General features: G+C 37.0%; 1 protein-coding gene across 2 annotated transcripts in view; it reads right to left on the reverse strand.

Annotated features, from left to right (window-relative positions):
- The window catches only part of tmtopsb (teleost multiple tissue opsin b), a 47,993-nt gene that overhangs the window by 11,135 nt on the left and 19,093 nt on the right, over positions 1-17,765 (reverse strand). For both annotated transcript variants that reach the window (XM_067435343.1, XM_067435344.1), the window contains exon 3: positions 6,235-6,468. In XM_067435343.1, the coding sequence (XP_067291444.1) occupies positions 6,235-6,468 (234 nt within the window). The remainder of the gene's footprint in view (positions 1-6,234; positions 6,469-17,765) is intronic.

Genomic DNA, 17,765 nt, shown 5'->3' on the forward strand with positions numbered 1-17,765 from the left:
ACTTAATTCAAGATATTTCTGTTTATTATAATACACAGTTTTGCTTCTCAAGAAAATATATATATTGTTTTAAGTATGCTTTAAGGAAGTTTTCACTGAAACCCAAGACAAAAATAATGAAGAAATTACTTTTCTGCATGGTAATTTTCATGTGCTTGTGACTCTTATTGCCAGCTAATGAACAAGGGAGGTTTTCAGCGCACTGATGCTTACCCTAAGCACACATTGTTCTCTTAATAAGGGAAAAAAATGTGAAATGTGCCAGAAAATTCTTTGCGTCCCAGGAAAAAGGAAGCAGTAAATGCAATTACCACACAGCATGACAGCTCCTGAACCCAGGCGGTATAACAGTACAGTTATTTACTCACAGGCTCAGGGACTTCGCAGCTCTCTCGAACTCCAAAACTCCCTCTCTTTTTTTCTCCATACGCTTCCATTTTCTGCTGTCTTTCAATCTCCGCTGGTCATATCGACACATGCCGAGTAGATACTTGAATCTGTACAGCACTTTAAGTCTTCAACTCGCCTCAACTCACAGTTTCCATGGTTACGGGCTGGGAGGAATTGAAGACTGAAAATGACATACAGGTGACTGGTGTCTTCTCCGACAGTCAAAACTAGTTTCTCCAAGTCTTCATCTCCGGTCTTATCACAAGCAATTGTTTGGAGCAGAAGCTTAAACCCATACAGAAGAGATATTACAAAATTTGTTTACATGTACACAAGTTCAGAAATAACAATAAAATGTGCATCTTGTATCAGTATGATCAAATAAGAAGTGCTTCTTTAAATGAAAAGTTTCTTTGAAAACTTTCATTGAACATATTCTGATACAATCCTAGAGCAGTGGAAGATTATATTCACTCGAATGGTTTGTGCATTCTTCCAAAGACTATAGCATAACTTGCAGTTTCATTGTTTTGTCCAACCATAAACTGGAATGAAAATATAAATGGAATACAAATCAGCCATCGAAGCTGCATGGGATTTACAGGAGAATGCACACTGTAAAATATGATCCAAAGAAAAATAAATAACACAAAAAAACAACAGCAGCAACAAAAACAACCAATGATTTACTTGATTACTGTAGCTTTTTTGGTTTCAGAAAAAACAAGTAATTCATCTTTAAGCAAATTCTCTGACAAACAAGTTGGATTAATGCATTTTCAGCTCAAATAAAATTGAAGAAAAAAAAAGGTTTTGTGATTCAGTCTCATTTTTCTCTTTCCAGCATTCAATGGAGCTGAAACAATCAATATGGTTGAATTGTTTGGCCCTTTACCAGGTTATTTTCCATTAATTATGTGTAGTAACTTGAAATGATCAGACAGTTCATGTTCATGAGCATCCATATGCTTTTTCAATCATTTTGCCAAACACTTTGCTCTCCACAACATGTACTTAAAGAAATTAACAGAACATAATACTCAACAATTTAAAGCCCATGTGGATAAAAGGAAAAGTCTGAATAGAACTCTTTGCAAGCTGACCCTTTTTAAACTGATTCACCCAAAATTTCACTCATAATTTACTCTCATGTCGCTCCAAATCTGTATGATTTGATTTAGGTAACAAACCTCCATTTTCTGGAACAAAAACACTGAGCTATTTCTCAAAATATCTTAATTTATGTTCCATAAAGAAATAAAGTCATACAGGTTTGTAAGGACACAAAAGTGAGTAAATGACAGAATTTTCATTTTTGGGTGAACGATCCATTAAAATAATCGCAATATATAAACTCATGACATTTTAAGTTTATTCAGTATATTTTCATAAAATAAGTAGATAATTTCAACTCATTAAAAAAAAAGTTTTTTTACAGTGCAGAGTAATAGAGGAAAAGATTGAACAGAAAGAGAGATATTACAGGTTAATAGCAGAATTCAATTCAAAACCAGTAAAAAATAAATGAAGAACTGATTACTTATTCAGTTTCTTTGTCATCATCTTGTCCCCAGTGATAAACTAAACCTGAAAACTATTTTAATATTACTGCTTAATTAAATATTCCAATGGTACAGTTAATCATATGGTCTTTATGATAGCCTTGTAATCATTCAATACATAATAGTTTATAATATAATCTATAACGACTTGACTAGAGGAAATTAATGGGCTTTTTATTTTTATGGAGCTAGTTTAACTTAAGCAACCCAGGTGCCCATACAATTTCTCCTTTCATTTGTTTCAGCATACATGTTTTGGACAAAAAATAAGTTCCCATGCAAAACACATTTGCTATAGTTCACATTCAAAAGCAGTTGGGACTTAATTGTCCAAAAACAAGTTTAACTAATTAGTTTGTGCAATCTGTGCTGTTAAATATACATACGAAAAGGAGGTGTTGATCATGTGCTTTTGGGAATTACACCCCAAACTTATGAGATATTACAGACCTCAAGTGATCCTGCTGAGAGTGTGTTATTTTAAAGAAAAACGGTCAGTCTAAATATAGCAAAGAGTAGCATGCAAAAAACTCAGTAGCAACAAAAGCATGCCGTGAGTTAAGTCATGCTTCACATTCATTTCAATTGGCTTACAAAATATCAAACTAAAAGAGTGATGCACACAAATTATGTTAACTTTTCTCACAACTGACATTACTTTTCTTAAGGCCCTTCAGACCAAGGAAAATAACTATAGTGACTTATAATTAAGATATAGTTCTAAAAATCGTTCTAAATACAAAAAATAGTCCACACCACAACTATAAAGATAACCGAAAAATCACTTGGAATCACTTTTCAAGCTGATGAAAGATAAAAACATTTACAGCCAATCAGAATCCATTCCAGGAGCATTATTCAATGTATTGATGCAACTGAAACAGGAAGACCGGGTGGGGCATATCGAAAAGCTCTACCTTTTAGCGCCATTGAACTCGGTAAAGCCGCGGACAGTTTCCTCCTAATCTGAGGCCGGCACCCTGCAAGTGTGGCGTGAGCGTCTCGGCTGCCTGGCGTGGCCGTTTTTATTTCAACTCTTAAGTTAACAGGTTAGAGCTTGCACACTGCCTGCATGACGCTTGTCTCACGCATGGAAAACGTGTGCATGCTAGAAATAGAACAGACCTATTTTTCACGTGACCGTGTTGGAAGTGTTTCCAGGCAAAATAGAATAGGAAAAGATGTTTATGTCATTTTGAATGAACACATATTAATAAATTACATGTTCATGTTTGAAAGTCTCTAGGTTAACATAAATGCAGAAAAGAGGTCTAACTGTAATAATAAAAAACAACATAATTATCGATGTTGACATATTGCAACTGTCTAATTTGCCTTCAATACCATAGATATTTGGTCAATAGGATACTGCCGACGTTGTCTTTGCTGTATCAGTAGGCTATGTATTTATGTTTAACATGAAGTATAGGCCTTCCTTGTACATCAATAACAGCAGCAGTGGCGCTCCTAGTCAGACACGCTCCTGGTGTGCAAAGACAGAAATGCCACGCTTTACTATAATTTTTTTTTTGGTTTAACTTAAAAAAGTAAGAAACCTGGTTGCCTTAAAATTGAGCTTATTGAAGTTAAACATTTTTGTCGATACAATGAAGGAAATTGTTTAAATAAATAGAAACTTAACTGGACAGAATAGCAGTTAAGCGAAGTGCAGAGTGATGTCATCAAAATCACTAATCCATATTGGCGAAAGTAAAAAACTGCAAGTTTTGAATGCTTATATCTTCTAAATGCGAATTTTGACATTGTTTTGGTGCACACTAGCTTATAGAGTAACAGTACGACTAACATTCATACTAAAAGGCAAAAAACTTCATGATTTAATGGGCTTGAACATTTAAAGCAACAGGCGACAAACCTACAGAGCACACTTAGAATTAACTAGTGTCATCGTTTGTTGGTGTGGACGTTACTGGTGTGAATGGGTCTTCAGTCATTTTTGCAAGTATTGAAAGTCATTTTTAGCTTTAGCAATAAAGTGTTAATGCAGCAGTCATGCAGTCATGTCAAGTTTAGCATTAAAGTGTGTTTTTGAAATTTGCAATGACGTTCATCCATTTTTAAGTGACTTAAAGGTGCACTATGCAACTTTCCGTCCACTGGAGGGCGCCTATTCAAAACAAAGGTGTAGTTTGATGACGCCAAGTTTGAGCGCAGTATCTTGGGACATGTGGTCTTCACCTCACAGCCGGTAGAAAATAGGACTCGGGCAGAAATCATGTTCATAAATGCGGTTATTAACGTTACTGTAGTATAAAGCAGAGCAGGACCGAGTGTTGTGGAGCTGAGCACGGCCGCTGGAGCGAATGTTACACAAACACATGGTTCGCGAGCACCGGGACTTTTATTATGACGGGACGGATTACAGTCACTGGGCACCTGCACTATTTTTGCTTTTCCGGTCATGAGTATAAGGTAAGCAGCTCTGTTTATCATATTAGATTCATTTAAGTGTTTTTAAAATTATGTTATGACATTACTGTGAATATGCGTTCACAGGGCCGTTTCTAGCCTTTCTGGCACCCTAGGCGAGATTCATATGTTGCACCCCCCCCCCCCCCCCTTTTTTTTTTTTTTTTACTTCAACTTATTAAGTAAATATGACTTCCTTATTTCATGGGCATATTGTACATGCATTAATCGAATAATGTAGCTAGGTTTATTATCTCTGAGATCACAGATGTTGGGGGGTTCGGGGGCATGCTCCCCCGAGAAAAATTTGATTTCTATGATCTACATATGTGTATTTTAAGATGTTCTGAAGGCCAAAAAATTAGATAACAATAGCTTGAAAACCATGTCACTCGGCGCCGCTGCGGATTGAAGAACACAGTGACACAAAGACTAAAAGACGGGACGAAGCCGTAGCCGAAGCCTTGCGCCAGTTTCATGTTTTAAAGGTTAATCACATATTTTTTTAGGGGGGGCTGATGCATAAGTTCATAAAAAAGGGCCTAGTGACGCCCATGGTTATGACAGTATTAGCCTACTTGATCAATTTACACTAAACAGCTATCTCTGATGTAAAAAAAAAATTATTCAAATTAACTGCTATAATGTTCTGCACCTGAAATGAGCATGGCATGTGGTCCGTCCAGTACTAATATTCAGTGTAATGTTTTGCTCAACATTATGATAGAGGGACCAGCTTAGTAGAGAACAAGTAACCAATAAGTAGGCTATACCTGTATATTTCGCTTTCTTTTTACGATACTGAGCCCCTGATGGCTTTGACCTTTTCATGATGATGAAACTAAAGCACGCTGTAACGAGTAGAAATATAGTGTGGCCCCTTTAAGAGTTGCGCGCGCTCCCTGCAAACGAAGTCTGCCTTTTGTGTATGTGCGCACTGAGTCTTGAGCTCCCATGTGTGGGGATTATTTTCTGTTTTCTGTTGCTAACAGTTATTTTGTTTTATTAAGTAATGCTGTGGACGGAAAGGGAGTTTGTGATGAGAGTTCAGCGGGGAATAAAGTGCGATCTGTTTGATGTTAATCGCCTCCGTGTTTGCATCCACTACAGTTACATTAAGTGAGCTATCCGCATTTTTCACTCGGACACAAGCGTTACAATGCCACGGATGACGACGTTCCCTGCCGCCCTCTACATGATCTCATTTCATTACAGCAGCTCCACTATCACCATGGCGACTTCACTCCAATAATCGCAACTAATCATAATGCCTTGAAATAGCAAAAGTACGAAATATTAATAATAAAATATATATGAAATAACTAAAAAATCTTGTTGGGGCGGGGGCTCATTGACGCCCCCCAGCTGTTGGCGCCCTAGGCGACCGCCTAGTTTGACTATGCCTAGAAACGGCACTGTGCGTTCACTCTGCGCTGCTGTGACATGTTAACACTGCTAAGAGAAAAGTGCTTCTGCAGAATAAAACCGAGGGTAGCGCAGATATGACGCAATTGACAGGCGACTCGCTCAAACGCTATGCTGACACGTCCTGGTCCTTAGTTAAAATAGGAATTTTCTCACAATTTATAAATAGTTGGAAACATTTGGGATATTGTAAGTACTCAACTGAACAAAATATATAACAATGACCTAGTGGTTTTTGGATATTTTACTGCAAAAATACTACATAGTACACCTTTAAGCATTCAAATACTTATAGTATGTGCTAAACTTGAATGGATTTAAACTAATGTAAATATAATCTCATATTCATATTATAGCCGACCAATTGTGATCTAACAAAAATAGCAGCCATGCACATGGGCTGATAAGTAGCTTTTCTGTTACCCACCTGTTTGTTCATGAAGATGTAGATGATGGGGTTTATGACGGTGCTGCTCTTGGCTAACAGAGAAGGAACAATGCTGGCCGCCGGTGTGACCAGCCCGGGCCGGCCAAATGTGGCTAGCAGGGCCATAATCCCGTAAGGTAGCCAACACAGCAGGTAACACACCACCATTGTGACCACCATGAAGAGCACACGCTGCTCCCGTTTACGACTCACCACCGTATTGATCCGGCTCACCTTTGTCAGTGCAATGAGGGAAGAGGAATAAGAGGGGAAAGGAGACAAAGAAAAATAAAAGAGATGTGAAAACATGACATTACACTAATCAGCTGTGTCACTGCTTCTAGGGCAAAGTGATAAAACTGTACATGCAGACATTCAGAGATTAGATGAACGTTAGCATATAGCTTCAGGCCAGCTGGGCAGAAATGGATACAGTCATGAATCGATCACTCTGGTCTGTAATAGGCCCTTAAACACAACAATGGGTGAGCAGAAGGCCCATTACACATTGTAGAATTGCCTACTGAGCATGATGCACCATTTTCTGAGTGTTGTAGCACTTTGTCTGACAGCTGCTAAGTGCTCTTTTGGTGTAGGTGCCCAAGAGCTGAGAGTTGCTACTTTAATCGAACTTTAGTCCCTGAAGTTTGGTGCAGTGGCGCTCTGCAGTGCTATTCACTTTAAGAACACAAAGTGGATGTGGACTAAAGTCAACTTTCTAGAGTCCTGAAAAAAAGCATACACAAAAATATTAAAGGTCCCATTCTTTGCGGGTTTTCGAAGCATTGATTATGTTTACAGTGTGTAATATAACATGAGTTCATGTTTCGCGTGTAAAAAAACACAGTATTTTTCACACAATTGACTTATCTGTACAGCGCTGTTTCCTCTGTCCTAAAAACGGCCTGATGATTTCCTTGTTCTATGAAGTCCCTCCTTCAGAAACACGTAACGAGTTCTGATTGGGCCAGCGCTTCCCGTGTTGTGATTGGACAGCAGCTTAGCACACTTTGCCCGTAAAAGTCCCGCCTCTTACCATAACGGGGAGATGCAAGCGCTGAATGCGCGCTCTTCTCCACGTGGGAGAGCAACAAGACCACGCCCCCTTTTTTGCGTGTACTTGTGGGCGGAGGGTTAGTCAACAAACGGTTCTAGTGACGTCATTCCTGAAGGAAGTGCAGGGGTGTAGTCCAAACCGGCCGTTCGCTGTAGGCTTTGAAAGGGAACTTCTGTTAAATAAAATATCTCTTGGCATTGAACTTTGAGCTTTATAATTTTACAGGTATTATTTATGCTCTAACAGCAACATTACACACTAACTAAAGTTTGAAAGATGGAATTGCGAAGAACGGGACCTTTAAACAGCAACTGTTTTCATCAGTGATAATATGTGTTTTTTCTCAAAATCAGCATATTATAATTATTTCTTAAAGATCATGAGACTGAAGACTAGTGTAATGATGCTGAGATTTCAACTTTGCCAGAGAAATAAATATACTACAATATAAAACAGTTATTTTAGATTGTAACAATATTTCACAATATTTGTATTGTATTTTTGATTAAGTAAATGCAATCTTTTTGAATATAAGAAACGTCTTTAAAAAAAGAAAAATCCTACCAACCCTACATTTCTTAACAGCAGTGTATGTAAATTATTATAAATGTGTAGTATTTTATGTGATCAATTTTTGAGATTTTATGTGATCAATGGTAAAAAACAGAAAAATCCTACCAACCCTAAATTTCTTAACAGCAGTGTATATAAATTATTATAAATGTGTAGTATTTTATGTGATCAATTTTGGTCACGAGATCTTTAAACAACAAATGCCACTGGTTGAGCGCAAACATCTAAAGTTTTTCTTAAATTCAAATTTATTGCATATTTAAGTCAACATAAATGATTTTAAATGAAAGTATTTTTTTTCTTTATTCATGGTTATAAATAAAACATTTATAATCATGAATAAAGAAAAAAAAATACTTTTATTTAAAATCATGAACGTACAACTTGGGCCCATATGTGAAATGACCAAGCATGTTGTTTTCTTGTTTTAAGGTTCAGTTTAATTATATTTTGTTAGATAATAATAATAATAATAATAATAATATATTTTATTTGTAAAGCCCTTTTCATAGTTAAAAAACAATCCCAAAGTGCTACACATAAAACAAATAAAACAAAATGAAAAACCGAAAAAAAAGAAAAAAAAATTAGCAAAAAGTAAAAAAAAAAAAAAATATATAGATGTAAAGCATAGATGTATGCTTTAAACTGAAGGAAAAAAATAGGGTGCAGAAAAGAAACTTCAATTCAAGATATGTTCTTTGAAAACAAATCTTAATATCTAACACAATTGCACTTTAAGTAATTTTATTTAGATTTAGGATGCTTACAAGAATTTTCTTTAACTGGAAAATACCCAAAACGTGCGTTCTTTCAGCAGTCATGTCAGTTCGCCAAACCCAAATATAACTATTCAAGTAAAATGATAAAGCTGGTGGGAAAGGAGAGAAAGCATCCATTGGGAAGTAGCCCTGTTAAAATGTGAAGAATTCACCTCTGTTTTAAGCTAAATTTCCTCAAACACAACTTGATGATCAGAGTCATACAGCACACTGAATTATATTTAATATTTAAATTACAACATGAACACATTTCTTCCTAATGGGCCTGCACTCTTGAAATGTAATGTAATGGCCAGAGCCCTGAGCAACATAATTGGGCTTTGACTAAGAGCTAATTAAGAGCATTGGAGTGGAACGTGTGCAGCCCTTTTCTCGCTAGACACCCTCGATTCCACCGACCACCTTGAGCAGAAGCCGCAACTTGACAAATTATTACTTAGGAGAATGTCAGATCAATGTCAAGTTGCTAATAGGCTCCCCATTGAGTTCCGCCACAGTGTGTTTTTTTAAAAGTTTTTTTTTAGTGGTTACATTAAAAAAGTCCTATATGCACAGAAGGGCACCACACAGGGGTTCAGGCTGTGAATAACACGGCCTGCAAGGTGTGAAGGCATACGGGGGTGTGAAGTCATGGTGAAGAACATCACTGGAGGCCACAGCCAGTGGCACATCTGCGGCCGTTCTAGCAATTAAGAGAGAAGACGACTATCTGAGGTGTAGACAAAAAAAAGGGCAGTCTGTACCTGGCAAGTCATCCACAACTTTAACGCAATTGGAGTTTGATTAGCAGGTGGAAATGTCATGGCACATTTAACACAGGATTCCCAGCAGACTAAAGACGGACAACCTTAGATGTGAATCTCAAAAGGAGACAGCGAGTTTGTCATGAGTCTGTGTAGGTATGTGTCCGCTTTCCGTAATTCTCAGATGAATTCCAGTAATTACAGCGCAACTTCTGATGAAAAATTATCGCTTGGGAATAGCAATTATAAGCGGTTGTTTAAAAGTGCCGAAATGCTAAATGGATTAGACAAATAAACTGTGAAATAGGGAAGATTAGTCTAAGTAGGACAGAAAATAGGCTTTTGGAACATTACAATAATCACAAACACGGCAATGGCTTGAGCGAATCAATGCTCAAGCCCTTATTAGCATAAAAACATTTTCTTTAGCTTTCGAAAACATTGAGATTGAATAGATTAAAAACTAAAAAACACCAAAATCTGATGACATCGAGAGCTGTCAAACTTCTAAAATGTGCCTGAGAGACAGACTGCAACAGTGCACGAAGTTGCATCATTAGAGCGGGCGAGTTCATGTAAATCCAGGCGTGCGTTACACACCTAACCCCGATGTTGTGGTGGTGTTGTGGTAATGAGGCTCTCCCCTCGGGCTGCGTGTGAGCCCTGCAGTCAGAGGGTGGCAAACCCAGCAGGATGGAGCTGTGAAGGAGATGCTAATGCGCGTGGCAGATCCTGTGCCTGTCAGAGAGCGTTTGGTCAGGGAGGATCCCTCGGGTATGTGGGAAGGTGGACGTTAAACATTATGTGGCCAAGAGGATTCTGAATGCTGTGTGATCACAGCTGAGATCTGCAAAATAAACTTGGTTACTGGAGATCAGTGGGCCCTTCTCTGATCCTGCTAATTCAACAGTGTGCCTTAGAAAAATAAATGTCTGTCAGCAGTTTGGGGAACATGGGAACTAAATCTTTCAGTTGAACCTGATATTTTGCTGATCTGGTGGGTTAAATTCCAAAGGCTTAAGCAAGATGGTGATACTCAAGTGTTTTTTTTTTCCTGAATCTTTAGCATCACCGTAAAGAGTAGTATGTTTGTGCTGTCGAATGACCAACACAATCTACCAAGAGCAGTGCAAATTAGCGTCTGTTTAAAACATGCTTTGTGGGGTGGTAAATAATAGTAATAGTAATAATAATAATATAATGCCAGTAAATTGACAAGTGTAAACCTTAGTAAATCACCTTGTGTGATTCATTTAAAGGGGTGTTTCCGTGTTTTTTTTTTCTTGGCTTGCTTGTGTTTATGGGGCGCAGTATAACATGTCTTGATACTTCTTTTTTTATAACGCCGTATTTTTCTTATATTTTACCTTTATTTTACACCGCTGTCTACACTGTCCTTTGAATGGTTTGTTTGCTTCCTGCTTCTATGAAGCCCATCCCTCCGAAAAACACAATGTTCTTAAATTGGTTAGATGGCCAAATGTAGTTTCATGTATTTTTATTGGCTGAAGTGCCAAGCACAGGTTGCCGGAAACGCCACGCCCCTTACTATTACGGGCAAAAGTCACATCTGCGGTGATGATGTCACCAACCCGGGAAGCTTGTTGTAGTCCAAACCGGCCGTTTTTGTAGGCAATAAACTGCCATAAGACAATACCTCCGTTTGTATTGAACTTTCAGCGCTGTAACTTTGCAGATACTGTTTATGCTCAAGCAGCAACATTACACACTAACTAAAGTTAAAAAGTTAAATCGCACCACCCCTTTAAATTCTCCCATAAATTGTGCATCTGAAAGGGAAACTCCTACACATGTCCACACCTTTTCAGTGCATATTTTTCACTGTGTGTCTTTAGTAAGTGCTTGCATTAAATCTGACATGAAGAACAAATGGAAATGCAGCATTTGCTTTGTCAGTTATAAGCCGACAGCTGAGATGGTGTGGAGGGACATTCTGAGGATCACACACTAGACTTTTAGGTTATTTCGATCACAAACTCACACAGAAACATGCGCCTCATTGCTAAGAGACACTGGACAAATAAAACAAAATTGGCTCAAATTATCAATGCTTGATACCCTCAGACTGGACGGAATAATGTGAAGTCCAAAGAATGCAAATTGCTGTGAATTCTGTCAACTCTTAGTCTCAAACGTCACGCCCACGGACCGTTGGCTGAACGTCTGATGCACACTTATCTGGAAACAATTCAGAAGTCGTCACCTGATTGGTTAAGTTCTACAGGATGTCTGTGAGACTTGTTTTTAAAGGTCGTCCTGGAAACACAAATACCATGGCACCAAAGCCCCTCGTTGCAGAAAAATGCCGTCGTGTTTACAACTGTGAAAATGAGCGCTTATGTGAAATTTGCGGCTCCGTTGTTCTTGAACAACATTCTTGAATTAATCATTTATATTTGCATACCAGTCTGTTATTGCACTAATGTTCAAGCCCCTTGTAAGGCTGCCCAAATCATCCCAATGGAGGTTAACAATTGGTGGATGAAGGTCGCTGCATGTTCGGTCTTTTCAGCTGGGCAAAGGGATTTTATTCCAATTCCTCTTTATCTGACTCCATTTAATCATAACCAATCGCCCATGTATATATATATATAATGTCAATTACATAATCAATTCAAAGACAATCCATACATTATATCAAATACTCTGAAGTAAAAAGTGAGAGATACATTCCTGACTTTCTGAACGTAGCGCTGGGTGTTTGGACACACAACATTACAGGCCAATCTGATAACAGTATTGCGCCCTGATCTCTTCGCAGCATTCCTTTAAATACCCAGACCAAGGTGTAAAAACTCTTTCAAATGGAAACATATGTTAACAATGTGAATTTAAATGTAATCATTTTCTCATAGACCTGGTTTGAAAAAAGACCAAATGGCATGATGTCTCTAAACTCTTAAAACATGTATTATGTTCTGATTTACTTCTGTGGAGATGAGATATTTGTACCAGTCGCACTGAGAGATTTCAAAAGATATCAAACACATAATACTGTATCGCGAGGAGTGACGTTGTAACAAGGAGATTTTGGGGGTATTTTCAGTGCTCTCAGCATGAGCCTAGGAATTGGGGGAGAGGGGGTCAACAGAGAAAGATGTAGATAAGCTGATACTGAGGTGAGACTTGCGTTTTGAATGGTACGTGAGGAACAGTTCAGATTTGTTTTCTCAGAGAGTCCTTGTTCCTTGGTTAGATATTTCAGAATCTGCTAGTTTTTTCCAGCCTTACACCCTAAACATGACGTGGAACAAAACAAACTGATTGGTTGCATTACATGTCAGTCAAATGTCCTCTTGGGCAGTCCTTGACCAATGAAAGCTGCAATAGAGTCCAGACCTTCTGCCTGAAGGTCTGGCTATGCGAGACTATTCAACTGGACAGACTGGATCTTGGCAACTAGTGTTAACTCATCCAAATTGATAATATAATTTATAACTGAAATATGCCCAAATGATTCAGAATCATATCACAATCAAATTGAGCATTTCGGAACCAAAATAATATTGAATCAAGAAATCTGTATCTGCAAATCTGTATATCCAGCTGCACAGTACAAATGATCATAAATCCTGTTCACACACACACAAAATATTAATTTCACTTGCTACCTGTCTTAGAAATAGCAGTTAAAAGATGACATAATTCTGAATGTTTCAATGAGGTTCATTGAGGATATATAGAGGATAGTTTCTTATCATTAAATAATTTCTCTGAGGATGCTATTGTAGTGAAATAACAGTAGGCTAACTGTCTCCATATATCAATTATGAAAAGAGGCACATCTGTTTGATGACACAAAGGTATATAATAGTTAAATAAAAAGAACAATAATTTGGTGATAGAGCAGCATCTAATCAGTGGGACCACACACAATCTGCACTCACAGAAGATTTCCACAGAACTGGAACACTCTTCGTTCACCAAGTTCCACACATCCCCCAACCCTTTCATGCTAGATGATTAAATATTTGGGCTAATTTCATTATGTTTTCAGCTACCAATACACTTAGCTCAGATTAACACATTTTCCTTGCTTAAATCCATTCTGCAGAAAATAATCCCCAGATTCCCCCCGGGCCTCATCATCATTAAAGCCTAAAATGGGAATATTTTATTTGTCAATAAAATTCTGACATTTATGAAATCAGCATCACTCCATTATAAATATTGTCTTGTGCATCCCCAGCTATATGTTTTACATCATTAATAAAACAGATGTGCAATTAACCAAAGATTTGTTTTTAAAAGAGGGAATTCATTTAGGGAACACTGGTAACACTAGGTCTCATTTGTTAACATTAGTTTATTCATTAACTTGAAGTGAGCAATGTATTTTTTCAGTATTTATTAACTTTTGTTAATGTTAGTTTATAAAAATGTTCATCTTCATGTTAGTTCACACACGTTAAATGATGTTAACTACGGAGCCCCGCACATGAAATGCACTAAAAAACTAGTAGGCTGAATCGTGCGCACGATTTACTAATTCATTCCCTCGATTTTCTAAATTGTGCTATTTACGGTTATAAATCGAGTGGGAAAATCGTTTACACAATTTACCTTTTTTTTCTTGCATGTCATCTGCGGGGCTAATGGGTTAACAGATACAATGTTTGTTTTAATAATGTGTGAGTTTATGTAACTAATGTAAACTAATGTTAACAAATAAAAACTTAGTATTACTAAAACACTTGTTTGTATGTGTACAAAAGACAGAGAACACTAGTAAAAATGCTTTTATTTCGATTTTTTTCCTCTTCATTTTCTTAATTTTAATTTATTTTATCCAAATTGTCAATGTAACAGTGAATGAATGAATAAATAAACAGTTAAATTGGAAAAATATTAAAAATGGCCGGATGTGGACTCAGAAAGTGCCTGTATATAAGCGCTAGTTCTAATTAAAATGATTATTCTCAAGTAAGAAAGAATATTTTTCTAAAAAACACCAAAATAATTCAACACAAAAAGGATCTCTCTCTCTCTCTCTCTCTCTCTCTCTCTCTCTCTCTCTCTCTCTCTCTCTCTCTCACACACACACACACACACAAGTGAGATAACAAGTAGAGAAAGAGTTGTTGAATGTTGAAAGATGGATGGCTGGAGTGACAGATTGATCGGTGAGTGAGAAGCACAGAGCAAAAACAGGTCAAAAACAGACAGAGAGAGAAAAAGGTAACTGTAGAGTATATGGATGAGGAGTAGAAGTATAGTGACATGGGAGATAAAACAATTTTAGACCAACCCAGTAAAAAGTTGAGTAAAATAGGGCCCTGACGATCCTCTCCTGATTGATTTGGGGCATAACCTGATCCGTCACCGCCCACACTAAACAAATACAGTGGACTAGATCATTAAATCTTCTATCTGACATGTGGGCAGAACAGTTGTGAGTACAGCTGCTTAAAAAGCTCCCATGAGAGTGTGTTGCTCTGTGCCTCTCTTTCTTTATCACTCTTAGTCTCCTTGTTCTCTTAAGCAGCTAGTTCCTTGTAGCGCATACATAAATCAATGCCTTTAAGTAAACAGTCTGGCAAAATGAGTTTATCACATTCACTGTGCACTCTATTTTCTGTCCTTATGTAAACTGGTGATGAGGTCAAGGGTGTGTTCTCTAATACAAAACACTCCTTCCATCACTAATCTCATTTTCTATTACAGTATATCCCTCTATCGGTCATAACATTTTGATGAAATTCAGTGTCCAATAATTATAGACTGTCATAAAACCCAATCAAATGGCAATGATATAGGAGTGCGCGGAGCACAACCTAATGCGGGGTTAGTTGTAACACGCATGGTTTAACACTTTCCACATATGCAAGGATGACGAAACTTAGTGTATTTATTACTTGCCATATCAACATTATTTAGAGAAAAAATTGTGGAAAAATAAAATCTTCGGAAAATATCACTGAACATTTATTTAACCATAGCAAAAGTAAATTACTTATTTAAGTTTTTTTTAAAATACAAATCAGGTATCATTTTAATCTTATATCTGTCATGTAACAGTTGAGATCGTTTTTTAATGCTGATCTAACAGCAGAAAATACAAGCCGCGTTAATATCTCAGTCGTGCAGATGGGGCGCGTTGTCACACTGCATTACAATGAGCCCCTATTAGAACTACACTATTATATTATTTAGTTTTATGAATTTGTTTGAGAAACCATGAGAAAAGGGTAAATGATGAATGAGTCAATGTTCAGAGATTATTAATTATTATTATTAAGTTTTTAACTATGCTGTAAAGCTGTATTTAGCAATGTGTTTGTTGTCAAAATTTTAATGATTCAAACAATGCCATTATTTTATTTAAAAAATTTTTTTTTTGTATTTTATTGACAAAATATTTTAGTCTGTTTTGGATATTTTTTTATTACATCACACATTTCATTTCCATTCTTGTGGGGTAAATCAAGAGAAAAGTATACACTCTATTAATGAAACAAAACCATCTAATTGTACTAGACATTTGAAATTAATTTAGGAAAAAAATAAATACTCTGAACCCCAAGTGGATTTACAAAAACTGAGAAAGTCAAAAAGCGTTAGGTTGTGCCCCGTGCTCCCCTACATTACACAAGATCTGTGCGGGAGTTTTATGGAGAGAGATACGTTGATAGGAAAAGCATGAATGCATTATAAATAAATGAGTTACCTTTTATTATTTTTATTTAAACTGTACAGGATGTTTCAATTGGACAGTGACTTGTTGTTATGGTTAGTGGCTATAATGAAGTGCATAATGAAGGAGATGCTCGAACCGATTTTAATCTAATAATCAACACACCAAACAGGAGAAAATCTAGGAGAATATAAAACCACATTACACGTAGACCATAAACAATACAGGACAAAGAACAGACTGAAACTAAGGGCTTAAGTACAAAGGGCAAACAAAGAAGCTAACAAGTTAATTAACTAGGCACAGGGGAATAGGATGAATCAATGAAACCTATAGGAAGACTAGGTCAAGGAAAAGAGCAACTGAACACAATGAAAACTAAGACAAAACGGAGCATTACACTGACCCACAAATTGTGAATACAAAAGGAATGCAATAATTAAAAAATCTCAGAAACGTATATTTTATTCACAATAGAGTATAGATAAAATATCAAATGTTGAAAGTGAAACGTTTTGAAATGTTATGCCAAATATTGCCTCATTTTGGATTTCATGAGAGCTACACATTCCCAAAAAGTTGGGACAGGTAGAGCAATAAGGGGCTGAAATTTTTTTATTTCAATTGGCAACATGATTGGGTATAAAAAGAGCCTCTCAGTGTGGCAGTGTCTCTCAAAAGTCAAGATGGGCAGAGGATCACTAATTCCCCCAAGGCTGTGGAGAAAAATAGTGAAGCAATATCAGAAAGGAGTTTTTTCAGAGAAAAATTGCTTAGAGTTTGAAGTTATCATCATCTACAGCGCATAATATCATCCAAAGATTCAGAGAATCTGGAACAATCTCTGTGTAAGGGTCAAGGCCGGAAAGCCATACTGGATGATCATGATCTTCAGGCCCTTAGACAGCACTGCACATACAGGAATGCTACTGTATTGGAAACACAACATGGGCTCAGGAATACTTCCAGAAAACGTTGTTGGTGAACACAATCCACTGTGCCATTCACCGTTGCCGGCTAAAACTCTATAGGTCAAAAAAGAAGCCATATCTAAACATGATCCAGAAGCACAGAGGTTTTCTCTGGACCAAGGCTCATTTAAAATGGACTGTGGCAAAGTGGAAAACTGTTCTGTGGTCAGACAAATCAAAATCTAAAGTTCTTTTTGGAAAACTGGGTTTGTAATTTGATTGTAATCCGGACTTATTACATTTGCCATGTTGTCATTATGTGACCTAGCAGCATAAGTTATGTCACTGCACTATCATTGACAAATCCTCTCCCGTAGCCTCATGGGATAGTAAAGTATCCATCATATGCACACTTCCAAACCTCATTAAAATAAGCAGGTAATCCGTGTACTTTTTGTACTGTGTATTCAGACACAACTCGTCACATACTATTTTTAACCAACGGTATAGTAGGGAAGTACGTGATTTCAGATACAGGCAAAGATATTCTCAACCAAGCATCTAAGAAGAAGTGCATCATCTGGGCCATACTTCTTTTGTTTAATGGCAATTTATATTCTTAATACATATCGCCACCTACAGAATCTGTGGGTGTGCAATATTTTTTAAATCTTATCTGTTTATCTTTAATCAGTTATGTGTGAATAGCTCTGAAGTAAACTGTTCCGGAGCAGATTATGCTTATAGAGTAAGTTGATTTGGCTACTTACATAACCTGAAAGTTACCTCAAGTTATCCACTTACTGAGTA

The sequence above is a fragment of the Pseudorasbora parva genome, chromosome 24, assembly GCF_024679245.1.
Source record: "Pseudorasbora parva isolate DD20220531a chromosome 24, ASM2467924v1, whole genome shotgun sequence".
NCBI lineage: Eukaryota > Metazoa > Chordata > Actinopteri > Cypriniformes > Gobionidae > Pseudorasbora > Pseudorasbora parva.